We start from the raw sequence: 20,894 nt of genomic DNA on the forward strand, positions 1-20,894 counted from the left end.
TATGTGAATGTTGACGGTGACTGTAGCGCGATCGCTCCTCAACAGTAACTTTTGCAGTTACCTCCGCAGATGAGAAAATAAGCATGAAAGATTTAAAATCTTACCCAAGTAACCTTTTATGCTATATAACAATACCTGCAATGTAATATGTATATTATACAAGATTGTTATTATTTTTATTACAATTTATTGACAGTTCTTATTGGTATATATCGCACTATACAAGATGATTTTACAAGATGACATTACATTGTCGACTTCTTGCTGTATAATTTTTTTTAATCGCTTGAATTGCAAGGAGCGTTGCTTTCACTTTCACTAACAATTGCGCATTGCACTTTTAACAGCAGTATTTTTTTTGCCTTGCGCAATCCCATACCGACCTCTAGTGGCTAAACTGTAAACAGCTCTGTGAAATTTGAACATATGCGAACTTGTGTGACGTCTTTCCTTCTGCGTTTAGGCCACAAATGGGTGCTTACAGAACTACGTTTGCTTGATATTGGTAATATTTTTTTTCTGCTTTATGAGCTCAATTTGAAGCAAAGAGTGAGGAAGAAAGCGAGTTGGGCCACGTGACATTACAATTACCTGATCGTTCAATATTTATTCGAACTTTGACTGACGGCCAAACTGACCAATGAGAAGGGGGGATGTTAGTGAAGGTGGGGCTTAAGCTCCTGTCGGAGGCTGGGTGTCGCCTGACCGGATAGTGACAGAAGTTTTCAGTCAATGTGGCTACTTTTAACCTACAACTGTGTTGCTATTCATTCTGTTTTTTATTCCATAACAACAGGAACACGTCGGTCCTTACTAGCTTCTTTTTCCTACCACAAAAAAAACTCATATTTGACAAAACCGCTGTGCCATCTGGAACTTTACTGGAGGCCTGTTACTTGACCGTGTACGGAGCCACCGAGAGCCCATTGGGCTGACCGGTCTGCCACCATGGGGAATCGGGGGATGGAAGACCTGATTCCGCTCATCAACAAGCTCCAGGACGCCTTCAGCTCCATCGGACAGAGCTGCAACTTGGAGCTACCACAGATAGCGGTCGTCGGCGGCCAGAGCGCAGGGAAAAGCTCCGTTCTGGAAAATTTCGTCGGGAGGTTGTAGCGTTTATAATGATCTTGGAGATGGATGTGACTAAATACTTTGGAAAATGTCGCTCATTATGTTTTTTTTTATTTTGTTATTTGGTAGATGAATTATTCGCTGACAAATAGCCTAGTAATTATCTTTTAATTATCAACATTTGGAAAATGGTAGTGAAAGTATTTCTATTCTGCCTTTTCTCTGCTCTACTCTGAACTGATCCGTCAAATATTAACAAAGTCTTATTTCCTTAAGAGCGGTTGCCCTAAGGTTGTAAACACACCTTTTATTGTTCCTGCATTACATAGGTCGGGGCCGACTTGAAATGAGCAGAAGTGTGTTACTTTGGAATATTAAGTGGCTGCTGTGTAAATAGATGATTAGGCTGAGAATGGCCAGAGATGGTAGGAGTCTGTCTGAATGCCAGCACTGATGAATTTCTTGTGCATTTTCAGTGAGACTGACAGAATCTTAATTAATTCCCCCTCAAAACAAATCATAGTGTTTAGGGTTTCATAGTTGCAGTTAGCAGTTCATGGCAATTAAGAAAAGAAACATTTGAAAATGATCTGTTTTATAATGTGCTGATGGATTCATAGGCGGCCACGATGCTTCCTGTCCCCTGTCGCCTTTTGTCTGCGGGTCCCAAGCGGTTCCTGGGTGAGACAGTGGGGCCATTGATTTACTCATGTGTGGGGTCATCAGTGATGTCACCAGCTGCGCTGTCATGCATGTATGACACACTCTAGCTGATCATCACAAAGGGCGTCTGAGCTGTTTTCATGTCTGTTTTCATTACCACTTTCCCTATAAATTACATTATAATGTTCTTTTATTGCGTCAAACGAGGTCCCAAGTTTCAGCTAATGAGATTTGAGCATTTGGAAGCGAGCCCTGAAAGAAACACTGGCTCCCTGTGACGTCACAGTGAGCCGGGCTTCCTTATATGGGCATGCATTGTAGTCCAGACATGCTTTAGGACTGCACTCCCCACAGCTCTTCTTCGCTCTGTTTACAGTTGTTAGCTAAACTGTGGTTGAAGCCAGAAGCAGCACGCTCTTGCCGTGAAATGTGGGGGTGAAGAGAACCACATTGTTGGCTCCTCCGTCTCGCAGCGCTTCATGTTCTGTAGTGTAATGTCCAGCCCGAACTAACATCTTGGGGGGCAGCATCACTCTTGATGCAATATGGTGAGTTTTCGAGGCTCATGGCGTGACCAGCAGTCAAACGGCAGCTGAAGAAGCCATGTGGACAACAGTGACAAATTTTGCAGAAGCAAATTTTGCAAAATTATTGAATTGATTGGACGAAATGACCACTCTTTCTCAGTGGTGGAAGACACCGCGTTTGACGAGTGCTCTCTCACTTCACCTGGTTGTCCTGCTAGAGCTCCGCATGTGTACTCTAACATTCAAAGTCTGCTTAAATAAGGTGTTAAAGTAAGTAAAATATGTTTTTGTCTAAATTAAGGTAATTTTGTGCTTCCTTTTTTATGTATGTAAAGCCAGTAGGGGGTCTACTGGCACCCTGGATTTTGAATTGTCCTGACTTGTCCCCTATATACAGCACCCCTGGCCAATCATGCTCATCGTAAATAATTGAAAAATTTATAATTAATCCACACAATATGTATCGGAGGATTTCAGTCCTGGATGATCGTAAAACCCAGCAGCATAAAACCCTGATCGGCGCATCCCTTGACTGTGCACAAGTCAACCTATTATTGACATTACAAAACAGCAACAATGTTTACATTAAAGCAAAATACACGACACACGTTAGTGTCGCCAATGTTACGTTCCAATGCCGCTCACAAAAGATGCAAGTAATTGGGATGTCCATAAAAAATGTATTCATTTATTTATTTATTCACATTTACACAGTGAAGATGTGCTATAAATGCATACCTGTGTAAACAATTCAAGATAATGTTAATACATGTTATTTCTTTGGTGTATAGTATTGGAAATGTTATAATAGTGAGTTAAGGTATTCTCAGCTGTTTCACGCAATTATTGTAAAATCATTTTTTTCAGCATTTTTTATCCTATTACAAATTGGTGCTTTCGCAAGTGACAGGAAATAGTGAGGAAAGAGGACGGGAATTGTTGTGTAATTTCCTGATTGCTCTGTCAGCAGTGGATAACAGGCAGAGTTTGGTTTATGTGCGTGTAGGAGCATATGTACATACGTATTTGATCATTATATTCGTCAAGTTATATAACCCAATATCACATGAAAAACCTTCAGGTTTATTTAGTTAATATGTGTACACATATGTAGATTCCAGTCTGCCGATCAGTCTGGCTTTCACACTGTCATAGCCTAGAGAGATGTGTCATCACTGACCTGGAAATAATCACAATTTTATTGAACAAGAGTTTCCATTCTGATTGACTTGGTTGGACACAAAATAAATTTGTGATATGTGTCTCTTGTACACTCTTGTAAGGTTAAATGTCGAAGTAATTTACCAACATCTACTGGACAGAATGGCTACATTCTTAATTGTGCATTTTGTTCTATATTCACATGCATGCAATGCGTGTTTGATGTTAATGTGTGTTAAACATATGCTGTTTCTTCTTCAGAGACTTTTTGCCTCGAGGCTCTGGTATTGTGACCCGTCGTCCTCTCATACTGCAGCTAGTGAACAATAAAGCAGGTACATTTAATTGTTTGTGAAGATAACTTCCACTTTATGTACTGGATGATGCATGTTAAATCACACCTGCTCTGTTCTTTACTGTTTGTATTTCTAAAAAGAATTGTATAAGCTCAGAGGAAGTCTTCTGTTTTAGTATATTATATTCTAGTTGTACAGCATGAAGACTGTATAAGCCACACCCACTAAGTCGCAAATGTCCACATAATAAAATAGCATTTTGTAGCATGTACGAGTCTGTGAGGAACAGGTAGCTCGTAATTAGACAGGAGACAGTCATGAGCTATGTCAAAATTCTGGCTCAAGGTGTCATCTTAGAAAGAACGCTAAAATCATCACACAGCAACTTTACACTCAATATTTACAATATGAGTTTAGAATAAAAAAAACAACTATTATGCATTTCTTCTGCAATGATTCATTCAGCTGCTCATCGTTAGTTCCCTTATAGCTTGTGATTGGCTCCTGCCAAAGACAGAGCCTCACTCACTGACTCTCGACCGGCACAATATTTAAACAACAAGTAGCAGTTCTGAAGTAAAGGGGATGTCACAAGATTAGAACATGGCCATAAATTAGCTGCACCACTGTTTAAGCTGCTGTACAATAAAAAAGTAGTGGCTTATACACCAGAAATTATTGTGTTATACGGTATTATTGTCCCTATTTGTCTGTGCTGTTTATGCATCATTACATTCTCGTTACAGAGTATGCAGAGTTTCTACACTGCAAGGGTCGGAAATTTGTGGACTTTGATGAAGTCCGTCTGGAGATTGAAGCAGAAACTGATCGACTCACCGGATCCAACAAGGGCATCTCACCCATCCCCATCAACCTCCGAGTCTACTCCCCTAATGGTGAGGAAAACACATGAACCCACACTATAGTATCCTTGCCATGTTTTATGTCTCCTTTGTCGTTTCTGTCTCATATCAATACCCGTCAGTGTTAAATCTGACTCTGATTGACCTGCCGGGGATGACAAAGGTGGCTGTCGGGGACCAGCCTCTCGACATCGAACACCAGATCAGAGACATGCTGCTACAGTTCATTACCAAGGAAAGCTGCCTGATCCTGGCCGTCACTCCGGCCAACACTGACCTGGCCAACTCTGATGCTCTCAAGATTGCAAAGGAGGTGGATCCCCAGGGTGGGACAACTTGTTCTTCTTCTCTTATTTCCAAAATTTTTTTGTTGGATTATAGTCTTTGCTACATTGTTTCCTCAATGTCGCTATGCTAACACACTTTCCTGTCTTTCATGAAAAAATATAGAGTATTAATTATAATGGAAATGACCATAAATATAAAAGGCAAAAATCAGTATGCAGATCAAAAAGATCCGCTGTGACGACTGCGTAATCAGGAAAAGGAAGAAAGTAACAAAAAACGAAAATTTCGGTGTACACATTGTATTGGTACATGTTTGTATATTTGTTGTATGCAGTGTGATGTGCTCAGTGCTCTTTGTAAGATGACACCATCAGTCAGACTGTTATATTGTTATATATATATATATATACACGTATATATATATGTGTGTATATGTATATATATATATTCTCTGCGATTTCCACTGGGTTGACTGATTACGGTAGATTATTCTATTCAATTTCAATAATCGGGCCTGTTACTATCACAGGTTAATTAAAAACATAATTTTACATTGTACTCAGACAGTGAAGCTATCTTACATCCCTTTCACATGCTTTGTATTATTCTACTTTTATACATCCATCCGTCCATTTTGGAGAGGGGAGGGTCAGGGTACACCATTTGTAATTAAGATAATGTACTAACCACCATACTACCCATTAAGATAGTTACTAAATAATGAAATAGGCTCTAATGTTTGTATTAAAACCCTGGCTGGGGTGGACTATCTGGGTGACATTTTTAGCAACAACACATTTGTCTTCAGGTCTGCGGACTATTGGAGTGATCACCAAGCTGGACTTGATGGATGAAGGGACGGACGCTCGAGACATCCTTGAAAATAAACTCCTTCCTCTCCGCAGGGGTGAGGCCGCACAGCCACAGCAACACACAAAACCAATCATTGTTTAACCATTTTTGCAGCAGATAGCACCTAAATTTATATATCGGTGTTTTGTCAATTTGATACCTGTAAAGGCTCATATCTGCTTTGACATTGCAGCAATTTTTTTCTATTCTTATTAGGTTACATTGGAGTGGTAAACCGCAGCCAGAAGGACATTGATGGCAAGAAAGACATCCATGTTGCTTTGGCTGCTGAGCGCAAGTTCTTCTTGTCCCATCCTGCATACAGACACATTGCAGAGCGTATGGGCACGCCGCACCTACAGAAGACACTTAATCAGGTCAGTCACACACGTAACAATGGCCGCATAGTGAAACCTCAGAAAAATATGTTTTAATGTTTTCAACGATCCCTGTTATCTAAGCAACTAAAAAAAAACAGAAAAACAGAAAAATATACAAACTTTTTCAGTGCTTTGGTTGCGATTTTCTACAGTAAAAGCTCTGATAAAATATTCCACTGTTCTCAAATATCTTAATTTTTATTTTTCTGCACAAAATGATATGAAAAATAAATAAACAAATCAAGACCAAAGAAAATCAATCAATCAGTAATAAATAAATATAATAATAATAATAATAAAACGGCAAATAATAAAAACTTAAGAAACCATATATAGTTGGTGGGTAGACAAATAATTTTTCTCAGATTAAAATGAACAAAGCATTATTAGAGCCCTGTAGACATGACAAAACACGACTATAGTCACATTTATACTTTTTTTATTTACAACATATTGCGCAACTGCAGCATCTTGAGACACATGCTAACTCGCAAACTAGAGAGCTCGCGACCTGAACGGTAGCCTTCAAGTTATTTCCTTTAAACTTAAATAGCCAAAAACTTACCACTTCCACACGGATAGGGAGGATAACTATTAACAGTTATTTAACCTTTAACATGAACATTAATCAAACGTAATAATTTTTTCTGGGTACATGATACCATACAGCATTCATATCAAACTTGCGCGGGCCGCACTAACATTAAACTTTCATATCAAGGCGGGGACCTCAAACTAGTGTCCTGTGGGCCACATTTGGCCCGCGGGCCGCGTGTTTGAGACCCCTGACCTAAACGCTTTCAGTGACGGAGATAAAGACTAGAAGTGGCCACATAAAATGTACATAGCACTAATTTGCACACATTGTTACTGGGGCTGACAAATTTAAACTGAACCGATTATGTTGGTTAAAAGGACAAGCAAGTTGCAAGATGGGTCTTAATATTGTAATAAAAGTGTTAATATCATTTTATATTCTAGTCAATTCAGTTTATTTTTTTCAAAACTGTGCTTTTTGTGTGTGTTTTTCGCAGCAACTTACCAACCACATCCGTGACACTCTGCCAGGGTTACGCAGTAAGCTCCAAAGCCAGCTGCTTTCCCTCGAAAAAGAGGTGGAACAATATAAAAACTTTAGCCCTGATGATCCTGCACGCAAAACCAAGGCCTTGCTTCAGTGAGTGCACACACACACACACAGAAAGACCCTCTGATCCATTTGAAGGCTGTTTAATTTGTCCCTCACCTCTGCATTATGTGCAGGATGGTGCAGCAGTTTGGTGTTGATTTTGAAAAGTGCATCGAAGGCTCAGGCGATCAAGTGGACACCTCCAACTTATCTGGAGGAGCAAAGATTAACCGCATCTTTCATGAGCGCTTTCCGTTTGAGCTAGTTAAGGTGAGCAGGAGATGTGAACGCGCAATAATGGTTGTAATTGTAATGGTGTGTTCCTTACTCATTATTGTTGTTCTGCGCTGTAGATGGAGTTTGACGAGAAGGAACTGAGGAAGGAGATCAGTTACGCCATCAAAAACATCCACGGAGTCAGGCAAGTTGGAATAACCTGTGAACATATTGCACATAAACATTTTGTCTCCTAGTGTAAGCTTGTGCTTGTGAGCTGTCTCCCTTGTTTGTCCTGCAACAATACTTACAATATCAATCATTTTGTTTCTGTTTCATTTTGTCGTCCTGTTGATTTAGTAATCTTTGAACTGTTTATAGCTACTTCTACTTGCCGCCCATTCTTGTATTGTTTTCTTCCCCTGTCTATCTCCTGTTTCCTGCTCCTTGTCTGCCCTATTCCTATGTCCCTCAGGACAGGCCTGTTCACCCCAGACATGGCGTTTGAGGCCATAGTGAAAAAGCAGATCATTAAGCTGAAAGAGCCCTGTCTGAAATGCATCGATATGGTCATCCAGGAGCTCTTCAACACAGTCAGACAGTGCACCAAAAAGGTATCACTGCATTGTCTCCTGCTCTGCTGCCATGTTTGCACATCAGAGAGGGTGGCCAATTGCAGTGCAGCTAGGAGCAGACTATCATTTTTATGTAGTTTTAGTCTTCATTTTCACTTTTACATTACAACTTGCACCAGACTTCCTTCCTTGAGTTAACATCCCTTAACCCTTACGTAGACCTCTTTGTGAATATATGGTGCACTGAGGTGTTTCTGAGAGGCTGCAACAAGCTCCAAAATGTGAACAAAAGGATGAATAATTGAATAAATAATGGATTGAGGTCTTGCAGTACTTGGAAAACCAGCAGCTTGTTTTCATTGGCCTAAACACAAAGCAGAACTAACTAAATGCTAGATACTAACTCTTCATGTTTTTGTTGTACTCTTCTATGTCGTCTCAATTGACTTACCCAACTCGGGCTATCCTTTTTCCTGCAACCCTTCCCTACCACTTCTCTACACAATACTGCACTGACTTTTGCCTCGCCTGACATTAAATCTCCTACTCCCATGATGCATCACCACAGGACAGGCCTGTTCACTCCAGACATGGCGTTTGAGGCTATAGTGAAAAAGCAGATCATTAAGCTGAAAGACCCCTGTCTGAAATGTGTCGACCTCGTCGTCACCGAGCTTGTCGCCCTGATCAGGAAATGCACTGAAAAGGTAAACTGGAAAAAGCAGAGCGATGGAGTGCCAGATAATAGAAAACGGTCCAATATATGACCAAGGCAGGAGAGAAGTGTTCACGTGTTCATTGTTAATGATTACAGGCTTCACTCAGCACTCACCTCATCCTGTGATTCCCCCTTTAAAGACACATTTAAGAGCCCCCTCTGATCCCGGACCTTGACCAACCTACTTACCCCATCAACACTGGTGATTTAACAACCCCCTCACTCATTGATTATCACAAATCCCCACCGTTCACACCAAGAAATGTCACAGCTTTCCAAAAGGGAAGATGTCTGCAGTCAATTTTGATTATATTTTGCCTGCTCTTCAATCCATGTTCTTTCATCTTCCTCGCCACAACATTTCCTTCATCTTTTCCTCTTTTTCACTGATTAGTTAAGGTTTCCTCTCAGCTTGAGGTGCTGCTACACTACTGCAGTAGAACATCAGTGGATGACCTCCCATTTGTTTGAAATTGACAGAAATGGAAAAAAAAACATGTTGTCATCTTAAGTGTAAGGAAATCTTTGAAGTGACATTCTTAAAGATGTGATACAGAGTTAGTTGTCCATCCATCCATTTTCTGTACTGCTTATCCTCACGAGGGTCGCTGGCAGACACCCTGGACTGGTCGCCAGCCAATCACAGGACACATATAGACAAACAACCATTCACACTCACATTCATACCTATGGATAATTTGGATTCACCAATTAACCTAGCATGTTTTGGGAATGTGGGAGGAAACCGGAGTACCACGCATTCACAGGGAGAACATGCAAACTCCACACAGAGATGCCCGAGCGGGGAATCGAACTCGGGTCTTCTAGCTGTGTGGCTTACGCGTGTGTTTGCAGCTACCCTGATACCTTGATCAATGACAATGCACCTAACAATCCTGCAGCTAACATCAGCAGTCTCTGGTTGTGTAGTATCATCTATGACAGGCAGTAGTATGCACTCGGAAGCAGTACAACTTTAGAGGAATATTTTTTGTTGTATTAATTTATTCAGCTTGACCGTTCGAAACAAGTTAGTTATGTGGTTATTTTTAATATCTGAAGCTGACTGGACACTCATTTGCATGCTTCCTTGTTCTTGCCTTATGTGCAGTATTTCTATCGTACACCTCGCTTATGCGTTGATACGTGATAAGAGTTTGTGCATTTTGTGTAATTGTGGTGCCCGCAGCAGTGTGTTTCTTCTTTTTTGTGTGTATGTAGTTAGGATCGTATCCTCGTCTGAGAGAAGAGACGGAGCGAATCGTCACCACCTACATCAGAGAAAGAGACACTAAGACTAAAGACCAGGTCAGTGTGCACACACGAGTCATGTATGTGTTGCAACTTGGATGTCATTTGCCAATGTGTGTTATGTTCGGTCTGCCAGGTGCTCCTGTTGATTGACATTGAACTCTCCTACATCAACACTAATCATGAGGACTTCATTGGATTTGCAAAGTGAGATATTGTTTCATCTGCAGCCCATATATGAGGAAGTCCGGATTGCGTTGATGTCACTAGAACTCTGTAAAATGCATCATGCATCATGCATCTTGAAATGACTTGGTTGCACATTATAACGCATCTATTCATCAATATAGTTACATGTGAAATAATGTGTACATTATTTTTTAAATCGGCACACACTTACATGGAGCCCAGGAAACTCCATGTTTTTATGTCACACGCATGGGCGTCTACAGCTGCCCCTGAAATGAAAGCAACACACGTAAGTCAATAACTTCCATGTTTAGTTGTTAAATAAAGTTCAAAAACATGAGCGAATGCTGCACATTTGTTATGACACAAGCCAAAAATCTTTTCTTCTGCTCACACACAAACAAACAACATTTTTGGAAGCTCTATTTTCACACTCAAAAGCTATTTTGCAAGTGGATGAGAGGCCAAAACACACAGGAAAATATCCATCTGACATCTATCCATGTTCTATGCTGGAGCCTATCCGAGAGTGGACTGGTGATATTTTCTGTGCTCACATCATATTACTTATTGCTGTTGAATTTTCTTGCAACATATGAATAGTTGAAGTGTGTTATAATTGTGTCATAAATTGGGTGGCAGTAGCTCAGTCTGTAAAAACCAAAAAAATTGACATTTGGAGGAAACAAATAGTATATTTTCATTGGACAGAAGCTAGTCTGCTTGCTGACTACTGTCCAGGTGCCCTTGAGCAATACATTGACGGAGTGTAAATTGATTTAGCCTTTACAGCATAATGATGAGTGTAATAAATAAATGATTATTGTAGCCATAGTAATAGTTTCACATGATTAGTTATGCAACACTTCTCATGTTGCAGCGCCCAGCAGAGGACCGCCCCTAACGCTACCAAGAAGAGAGTCATGCCTAACCAGGTAATGAATTCACTTTTGGAACAAAAGATACCGCTCAATCTGAAGTCATGGAAGTCATTTCATGACAGCTGTCCATCTCCTGTGTGTGTTGTCACGCCCATCTGTGCCTTTTTGTGGCTTCATACTAACACTATTGTTGTATTTGCCCTTTTGTTTGCCTATTTTCTTTGTACACCTTTATATCCTATACTGTTCCCACATTTGAAGACGCAGGGAGAGATTCTTGTAAGTATCCCACTTCTGAGTCACTTCCTGTTGAGTCTGATTTTTGTGAAACTTTGTTCCACTTGGTGAAGAATGGGTTAAGTTAATGAGTTCATTCCTGAATGCGCAATTAGAACGGGATGTCTTGTGGTATTTGAATTCACATTAAATCTGTCTTTAAGAAGAAGAAATAACGCTCTCTGATGCCATTTCCATTTATTGCACACTTTATCCCGCTCAAATATTGCCACACACGTCAACACTTTGACAAATTGACTCTCCGGTTCTACAATACCATCACACAAACTGGTCGGCTGTTTATCCCTGTGTGTCAGTTCCCTTTTGTTTTCTTGTGTGTCACTCTGGCAGAGAGATGGATGAACGGAAGGTGATTGTCTTTCACGCCTGTCATCATTTCATTGTAGATTGTCTTTGTGCGTTTGGATTTTTGGCTTTGTTTCTACGCGGTTTGACTTGCAAGCGTGTCTTTAACATTGAATTTCTCAGGATTCTATTTTACAGTCGGGGTTAGGTTTTGTGGTTTGTGTATATTTGCTTACTGCTTTTCCTCTCATGTGCAGGTTATCCGCCGAGGCTGGCTGACAATCAACATTAGCATCATGAAGGGAGGCTCCAAGGACTACTGGTTTGTCCTCACCGCAGAGTCGCTTTCCTGGTACAAAGATGAGGAGGTAAAGTAGCTTACACTTTAATTACATCAATTTAGCTAAAAAAATGTCTTTAAAGGAAGTGCAGCATGCGTACCTAACGTATTGTTATGTATCTCTGCAGCTTGAAAGCACAGACTAGTTTAGTTTGACAGTTCTAATATTGATGAAAGTTGGAGACCCCTTTTTCTTTCTCTTCCTCTACCTTCAGAGGTCGCCATAGCTAATCAATCTCCTCCATCCAACCCTGTCTTCTGTCACACCGTCTACCCTCATGTCCTCCTTCACTACATCCATAAAACTCCTCTTTGGTCTTCCTCTACGCCTCCTACCTGGCAGCTCTAAACGCAGCATCCTTCTACCAATATATTCACTATCTCTCCTCTGGACATGTCCCAACCATCTCAGTCTGGCCTCTCTGACTTTATCTCCAAGGTCTCTAACATGTAATGTCTCTCTGATGTACTCGTTCCTGATCCTATCCATCCTGGTCACTCCCAATGTTTTCCAGACACCCCTGCAACCTGCTTTATATTTAATGAAGACTTTTATTTTAATTATTTTTTTCTGTTACTTTTTAACAACATACTGGTAATAGTAATGGTAATGGTTTTATTTCATTTGAACATGCATCAGATTACAATTGAATGCATCAGATAATCAGTTCACAGTTCCACATGTCCAAAAGGAGTAGGAAGAAGCAAAGCTTATTAAATCCTACCCCTCCATCTGGTACTTTTACAATCAGTAACTGTTACATTTGTTCACTTCCTGCTTTCTATAATACAGTTTACGAAGTACAAGGTGATATGACTACACAATGACATTATGTGTACCATAGTCACTATATAGACAGTTACTATGGTACCAGTCACTATATTGACAGTTACTATGGTACCAGTCACTATATTGACAGTTACTATGGTACCAGTCACTATATTGACAGTTACTATGGTACTATGATACACATAATGTCATTGTGTGGCCATATCACCTCGTACTTCGTAAACTGTATTATGGAAAACAGGAAGTGAACAAATGTAACAGTTACTGATTGTAAAAGTACCAGATGGAGGGGTAGGATTTAATAAGCTTTGCTTCTTCCTACTCCTTTATGGTACACATAATGACATTATGTGTACCATAGTACCATAGTAACTGTCAATATTGTGTGGCCATATCACCTCGTACTTCGGTACGAGGTATATTATTACTGAAGTTATTGAACAATTTATTTCAACTATATATTTTACCGCCAATGGAGGCCCAACCATTTTTTTCCTGTGAATCTAAACTGAGTAGTACTATTTGAATATGTGATCTCTGCATACCTGTGTATGACTCTTCTTTACATGCAACAACGAGCACACTTTTAACAACAATGTATTACACGATGCTCGGTTATGACTGAACTCTGAAGTGCTTGGCGCTAGCATTTATAAACAACACACCTGAGAGTTGATGGCAGACTGACTGCATGTTTTGCGGTTAATCAGGAGAAAGAGAAGAAGTACATGCTCCCTCTAGACAACCTGAAGCTGAGAGACGCGGAAAAGGGATTCATGTCCAGCAAACACGTCTTTGCCATCTTCAATACCGAGCAGAGGTGAGTCCTCCGAGGGCAACCGCAGTATCCTTAAAATTTTTAACATCTTTTCCCGTCTTGTTACACAGAAACGTGTATAAAGACCTGCGGCAGATCGAGCTGGCGTGTGACACTCAGGAGGATGTTGACAGCTGGAAAGCCTCGTTCCTCAGAGCTGGTGTTTACCCAGAGAAAGACCAGGTGTTAACATTTTGAAATAGTAACATGCAAATGCGGCCTAAGGATATTTGAAAACATACAGCGAAGTGACAGTTACAGGGACACGTTCCAGCAAAATTAAAAAGTATTTTTTTCGGTCTTTTTACATTTTAACTGTTTGTCTTTTCACTCAGATCACTTTAAGTTTTTGGATATTAATTCCCTTCTTCTTTCTCTGCTTCGTGCTACTACAGCGTGAAAATGAGGACGCAATGAATCCAGGCGACACCGTGTCTATGGACCCACAGTTGGAGCGTCAGGTGGAGACGATCCGCAACTTGGTGGACTCCTACATAAGCATTGTCAACAAGTCCATCAGAGACCTCATGCCTAAGACCATCATGCACCTCATGATCAACAATGTAGGTTTTTAGAGAATTTTAGAGCCTTTTTGAGTCTTTGATTCGGGTCATTTGACAAGCTTTCAGGGAGTAAAGACTAAGGATGAGTGGGATACTCTTTAGAAACAAGAATGAAACAATAATACATTTTAATAATAATAGTACATTTTATTTGTATAGCGCTTTTCAAAATACTCAAACACACTTTACAGAAGAATGGAGTTGAATAAAGCAAGTAAACAGAATAGAAGACACACCAAAATACAACATTCCTTGGTTAATACGCAGTTAAAACATGACATTAAAACAGCAGTCAGATATAAAAACATTTTATTATCTGTATTTATGTTTAAAGGAAATGCTCATTCTGTATTTGCTCTTCATGCTCTGTGATTGGCCAGTCACACACAGCGAGACGGCGGCAGTGACCAGTGGCTTAGCGGATTCACACGGTGCAAGATACACAAAAAGGAAACAGTTGCCACAAAGGAAAAAAGTCACCAAAAAACATACCAAAACTGCATTAGTGGTCACAGCATACTGGATTTCTGTACAGTAAAATATGAAAACGATACAGATATATATGTATATATTTTTAAAAACTGACAGTTGCTGCTTTAGTATATGGATTTTTTTTAAGGATATGGGTTAATGTATGTCAAAGTCGTAAGCAAAAACAAGCAGTATAGTGGTATAATAAAATTATTTAGGAGGATTTTGGAGTTTTATTTTTACCCAGCCTTTGATTAATATATTAATTGGTTAAGTAGTCTGCCCCGTTACTTTTATTTTCATTTTTAATTAGACATTTTTTTTAATAAGTGGACATTTTAAAGATCTGCTCCAATGAATAACACCAAAAATATTTAAAAAATGCCCATGTAAACCAATATTCAATTATATCAAATAGTGCTGAAATAACATGTTTTTTGACCTCCAAGGCAAAGGACTTCATCCACTCTGAACTGCTAGCCTACCTGTACTCAGCTGGGGACCAAAGCAGCCTGATGGAGGAGTCTGCTGAGCAAGCCCAGAGGAGAGACGAGATGCTGAGGATGTACCGTGCCCTGAAGGAATCGCTGGTCATTATTGGTGACATCACCACCACCACTGTTTTCACTCCTGTGCCTCCGCCTGTCGACGACACTTGGATGGTCAAGGATTCTGGGTAACAAGCACAAAAATCTTGAATCAGCAATATCGGTTTTGGGATTTCCTTAAATTGTGGCAGGGGGGCAGATAGCGAGTAGGTCTAATTAGTTGTGGTTATTTTAAGAAAAAAAAGAAATAAGGAAACATTCACTTGGGGTATTAGATTGGAAGATACAGTATTTATTAAAACAATAAGCTGTCATACATGGTTGATGATTTTTCAAATGTACTGAAATGTTCCCCTATTCCAGTCCTCCTGCAGGTGCCCGCCCTGGCTCTGCAACAGCGCCCCCTCCAAGCCGACCCCCTGCAGTCAGAGGACCCACGCCCGGTCCTCCCCCTCCTCTCAACCCCTCACCAGCATTCGGAGCCCCTCCAGTGCCTACTCGACCTGGACCACCACCAGCCCAGGCTGGTTTTGATCCAAACGTGCCTGTGATCCCCTCCAGGCCAGCTCGTGTGCCTCCCGCGCTGCCGCCCGGCATCCCAAGGTAGATATGGTTCGATACACAGTTGAATACGTTATTTTGGTACTACTCCTATTTTATTGTAATAGGAACGTAAACAAACGTAAAGTGGACTAGAAGACAATACGACTTGCTACAAATGGGGCTTTTTTATGTACATCGATGGTGGCAGTGTTGTGCTTCAGTTTGTGCTGCTTTGGTGGTCCTGGTGCATGACTGGCTGATGATATCTTCACTTGCATGTTTCTTCCCTTTTCCCCCCCAATACTACCCTACTTCCGTTCTCCTGCAGCAGAAGACCCCCGGCGGCTCCCCACCGACCCAACGTTGTACGTCCTTCAGAACCTTCCCTGCTTGACTAGAAGCAAACACAGACACATACCCGCAAACACACATTTTGTTCACTTTTTTTCACTTTTGTATTTCCAATGAGTTATCTGTACATCTCAGAGACATGATGTTTATCATTTTGAGTGTTGGTGTAGTTCTTTAACAACATGCACAGCGACATTGTGTAAATTGATACTATAATTCTAATGACTCTATGAACCATCACGTTTTTGTCTTTCATACTAATGTTGATTTGATTTGAATAGAATTTTTTAAAGCAATGATAAAAGAGATTTCTATCAGCTAAGCACCTCAATAGGTGAGTAGCCCCGTTGGTCATTTGTTTACTTTGGTGGCAGACCTAAAAAATATTATTAGTATATTTTACAAAGTCGTCCTTCAATCAATGACATAAATGACTGTGCCTTCATATTTTTGGTAGATTACTATTGTAACCGGTTTCAGCATCATAGCTATTATACAGTTAGAATTGATTATATCCTTATCATTTATCTCCCTCCAGTGCTCAACCTTTGAATCCTTGAGCTCCACTGTGTATCATCGTTATCACCTCAAAAGCCATAAATAACGTCATAAAAGGGAAGGAAAGGGACTGTTTTGCAAATTGTTGATTAAATGATGGTCCTAATACGGTGAGGGTGTGCTCTTCTTTCTGTCTTAGTTGCCATGCAAAGCCGTACCTGTGCTGGGCTTTTCTCAACCTCTTTATGCATGATATCCTCCCTGTGTACAGATAGTGAAATAGATAGCATGCAAGAGCGCTCCTGTAAGCTTCACAAAGAAGGTCAGCTCAGGTAACGTATCTAATTTACATTAAAGGCAGGTGAAGACGGTGATTGGATGTTTCATTTTTCTGGACGTGTCGCTATGGTAACTGCAGTTGCTACTGGCAACAGAATAAATGTATTTATTCGTGCCCGGCTGGGAAGAATACAGGTGTGAAAACGCCACTTTTACACAATATTTGCTTTATGTGGTGTCTGTTAATTTCATTGTACTACGACGCTAACAATGATACGGTCTTCCCTCACAGACGACCTGCACACGCCTCCTCTCGTAGCAACTACAGGTGATGGAAGATGGCTGGCTGCTCAGAAATGCCTTGTGGAATTTGTGCTTCTAAAAATGAGGAGTATGAATGTGCAATTAAACAAAAAATTATTCATACATTTTCAAATTGTGGGATTTTTTTTGGTTGAAATGAGTGCCAGAAGGTGGCCACTGTATGGAATAGTTATTAGGTTTGAGGTAATTTTGTCATTTATATGCTTCATGTTATATGCCTAATATTACCTAACATAATACCTAACCATGTAACAGCATGAATATATTTATATATACATCCATTTTCTGTACCGCTTATCCTCATGAGGGTCGCGGGCATGCTGGAGCCTATCCCAGCTGTCTTCAGACAAGAGGTGGGGTACACTCTGGACTGGTCGCCAGCCAATCACAGGGCACATATAGACAAACAACCATTCACACTCACATTCATACCTATGGACAATTTGGAGTCGCCAATTAACCTAGCATGTTTTTGGAATGTGGGAGGAAATTTTCTGGAGTACCCGGAGAAAACCCACGCATACACAGGAAGAACATGCAAACTCCACACAGAAGTCCTCCCAGCCGTGTGGCCTTGCAAGCTAACCAATCATCCACCGCGCAGTGTGTGTGTATAAAACTAAAGGAATACAAAACCTACAAAAATGTTGCATAGGAGTTTTTAGTGCTGTGATTTTATTGTTTTTAATAACTGAACTTTTACTCAACATCCATGGCAATTCTCAAGAAGTCATGATTTTACACTGTAAAATATTTATTAAAATCAATGCCATGCCTACCATGAAAACCTTATACTTTTAATTTTACTATGGCAGTACTTTGTCTTGACAAGGAAAATAAACACAATACAGAAGAAAAGAAAAAAAAAACGAGGTCAACTCACAGAGCATTAAACACAGGCACGTTGCTATTGGCATATTTGACGTGATGTATCGCAGTGCTGACACACGTGCACACAAACTAGAAATCATACAATTCAACTTCAAAAACGGCAAAGAGGAACAAAAGCATGAAGATTATTGCACAAAGTTTCCCCTTGTAAACTGGAAGAACTGAGCCATTCACTGACCTTTCACCTTTACCGGACATTTAGAAGAAATATTTTTTTTAACTGCAAAATGCCCTGCATTGCCTTTTAAAATGCATCCGTATGATTCAACACTAAAAAGGCACTAAAGGAAGAAAAAGGCCGCTGTGAACTGTTGGTTATTGCTCAGACTGCTGCTATTCATTTGAATTAAATATCAGTATCTCCACATCTTAACAGCTGGATTCCCTGCAGGTGTTGTCTCACCGGAGAAAGTCCCTTCTATGTGCACACCCTCCGCTTATCGTCAAAGAGTTTGCGCACGGTGTAGACCTGCAAAAGTCGGCAAACAAGTAAATACCAACCATGCTACTCACAATCTCTATACAGTATTATGTGTGTTACCTGGGTGAAAGCCACGCCCAGCATCACCAGTACACTGGCACAGGACCAAAACGAGACCCTCCAGAGGTTGTCTTCCAGGAGGTTTCGATCCCGTGCCTCAAAGGCTCGCAGCACTGTCTGCATTTGCCGACCACGCTCCAGTCGTTTGTGCATAGAATCCATGTACTCCTGAGGAGTACAATTATTTACTATTAAACAAGCACATTACAAGGGCTTTTAATCACAGATTCATCGATTAACCATCGATTAATTGTTGCATTACTTCACATTTTAGACTTTAAACAGCTATAAATGCAGCATCCTTCTACCAATATATTCACTATCTCTCCTCTGGACATGTCCCAACCATCTCAGTCTGGCCTCTCTGACTTTATCTGATCCTATCCATCCTGGTCACTCCCAATGAGAACCTCAGCATCTTCATCTCTGCTTCCTGTATTTTCCAGACACCCCTGCAACCTGCTTTATATTTAATGAAGACCTTTATTTTAATTATTTTTTTTCTGTTACTTTTTAACAACATATTGGTAACAGTAATGGTAATGGTTTTATTTCATTTCTGTAGAAAATGAATGAATTAATGAATGAACATACATCAGATTACAATTGAGTGCATCACATAATCAGTTCCCAGTTCCACATGTCCAAAAGGAGTAGGAAGAAGCAAAGCTTATTAAGTCCTACCCCTCCATCTGGTACTTTTACAATCAGTAACTGTTATATTTGTTCACTTCCTGATTTCCATAATACAGTTTAAGGTTTTTGTTTGTTGTTTTTTTTTTAATGCACCTCGTACCGAAGTACGAGGTGATATGAGCATCCAATGCCATAATGGGTACCATAGTAAGTGTCAATATAGTGATATATATAGCACATCATGACTGGTTCAAGACTCTTCATCCTTGTATTTAGCAAACATCAACTGCTTGTATTGTTTCTTGAATTGGCTCATCGTTGTGCATTGTTTGACTTCCTTACTCAATCCGTTCCATAGTTTGATTCCACATCCTGAAATGCTATGGCTTTTTAACGTAGTCCTAGCATATAAGTGTTTCAAATTTAGTTCGTCCCTGAATATTACGTACCATGTTGTTGCAAACAAAGCACGGCAAAAGAGCATAAAGATCACAGCTCATTTGCAGGATTAGGTGGTACATGACTTAGAATTAAAGTAATTGAAACAGCACAACACTTAAACATGCTCAAGGATACTGCAGCGACCTGGCAGACATTTATGACCATGTTGAGTGTACCTGTATGACCTGACCACAGTTGTATGCGAGTCATCAACACATCTCACCCGCATGTCCTGCAACTTGTACTGCAGCATGTTTTCATCCGACTCCTCTACTCCGCCCAACTCTTCATCACCATCCACGTCTCCTCCTTGACCCTCCACATAGAGCTCGAAGAACACCAACTTCTCTGAGAAGTGGCTGAAGCTGTTGTCAAAGCAGACTTGATAGTCTCCCTCCACTGTGGTCTCCACCCTGAGTAAATAGAAGGAAACCAGAAGCAAAGGCAGGTGTTTGGAGAACATTCCAGTATGCAGGTTATGGTTGTACTAACATGTGAAGTCCATCGGAGCGCCGGGACTCTGCAATCAACAGCGTGCCTTCTGGAGAGATGATGGTGAAGTCCACATCCATGCCGGCACCTCCTATTACCTGGTATTAACACACACATGGTGAACCACAGCACTGCCACTGTGCTGTTAAGAGTATTGAGTATTATATGCATGTCTTCATGGTCATTTGCACGATTCAACATGTCCGAAAAGGAGTAAGAAGAAGCAAAATATATTTAAACACCTACCCCTTTTAATTAATTCACACCCATTCTGCAATTAAAAATAGGTTCACTTACTGTATCTGGGAGTTCAGTGTTTTTTTTTTTTATTAAATACTCCATTTGATTCAGTGAAGTGTTTTTAATACAATAAGTTAACTTGGAGCTAAAGGGAGATAGTGGCGACGTCTAAATGCTGGGACCCTCCTGAGCACACAGTTACCTGATATTCCACCTCCATCCTACCATTCTGTATTGCCCTTTGAAAGAAACAATCCGATTTCCCGGCTTGCAACAGGAACGTGAACTCGCTGCTCTCCTCTCCGTCACTGCACACTTCCCCAAAACACCATCCCAAAACTGCGAGGGCAAGCAGCCGAGCTATAGCCCTAAAATCCATTCCGAGAAAATAAAACGGAGTTACTGGCTACATTCAAGCATTCCTTGACATCTTTCTTCCGCAAGAGAACTTTCTCGAGTAGTGATTGGCTGAAATGCTATATGT

The 20,894-nt window shown here is 40.4% G+C and overlaps 2 protein-coding genes across 9 annotated transcripts; one reads left to right on the top strand and one right to left on the bottom strand.

Moving 5' to 3' along the window:
• The first annotated feature begins 700 nt into the window (after nucleotides 1–700).
• dnm2b (dynamin 2b) lies at nucleotides 701–18,176 on the top strand. 8 transcript variants are annotated; one of them, XM_078793202.1, is made up of 21 exons: nucleotides 701–1,109; nucleotides 3,687–3,760; nucleotides 4,468–4,617; nucleotides 4,707–4,910; nucleotides 5,681–5,779; nucleotides 5,941–6,101; nucleotides 7,139–7,281; nucleotides 7,368–7,503; nucleotides 7,587–7,654; nucleotides 7,925–8,063; nucleotides 9,964–10,050; nucleotides 10,130–10,200; nucleotides 11,063–11,117; nucleotides 11,325–11,342; nucleotides 11,903–12,013; nucleotides 13,486–13,595; nucleotides 13,664–13,775; nucleotides 13,988–14,155; nucleotides 15,076–15,302; nucleotides 15,538–15,777; nucleotides 17,138–18,176. In XM_078793202.1, the coding sequence occupies exons 1-21, from the start codon at nucleotides 949–951 to the stop codon at nucleotides 17,175–17,177; spliced, it is 2,574 nt and encodes an 857-aa protein (XP_078649328.1). In that variant the 5' UTR covers nucleotides 701–948; the 3' UTR covers nucleotides 17,178–18,176. The 8 variants fall into 8 exon arrangements, with proteins under 8 accessions (XP_078649328.1, XP_078649325.1, XP_078649327.1 ...); XM_078793199.1 differs by lacking the exon at nucleotides 17,138–18,176 and adding an exon at nucleotides 16,046–16,737; XM_078793201.1 differs by lacking the exon at nucleotides 17,138–18,176 and adding an exon at nucleotides 16,049–16,737.
• On the bottom strand, nucleotides 17,704–20,870 carry tmed1b (transmembrane p24 trafficking protein 1b). Its single transcript, XM_058084192.2, has 5 exons — nucleotides 20,613–20,870; nucleotides 20,171–20,268; nucleotides 19,902–20,091; nucleotides 18,602–18,769; nucleotides 17,704–18,529 (listed from the first exon to the last, which is right to left on the bottom strand). The coding sequence occupies exons 1-5, from the start codon at nucleotides 20,787–20,789 to the stop codon at nucleotides 18,479–18,481; spliced, it is 684 nt and encodes a 227-aa protein (XP_057940175.2). The 5' UTR covers nucleotides 20,790–20,870; the 3' UTR covers nucleotides 17,704–18,478.
• Between the last annotated feature and the right edge of the window lie 24 nt (nucleotides 20,871–20,894).

Source organism: Doryrhamphus excisus, linkage group LG9 (genome assembly GCF_037039965.1).
Source record: "Doryrhamphus excisus strain RoL-2023G ecotype Guam linkage group LG9, RoL_Dexc_Guam_v1.1, whole genome shotgun sequence".
Taxonomy (NCBI): Eukaryota; Metazoa; Chordata; class Actinopteri; order Syngnathiformes; family Syngnathidae; genus Doryrhamphus; species Doryrhamphus excisus.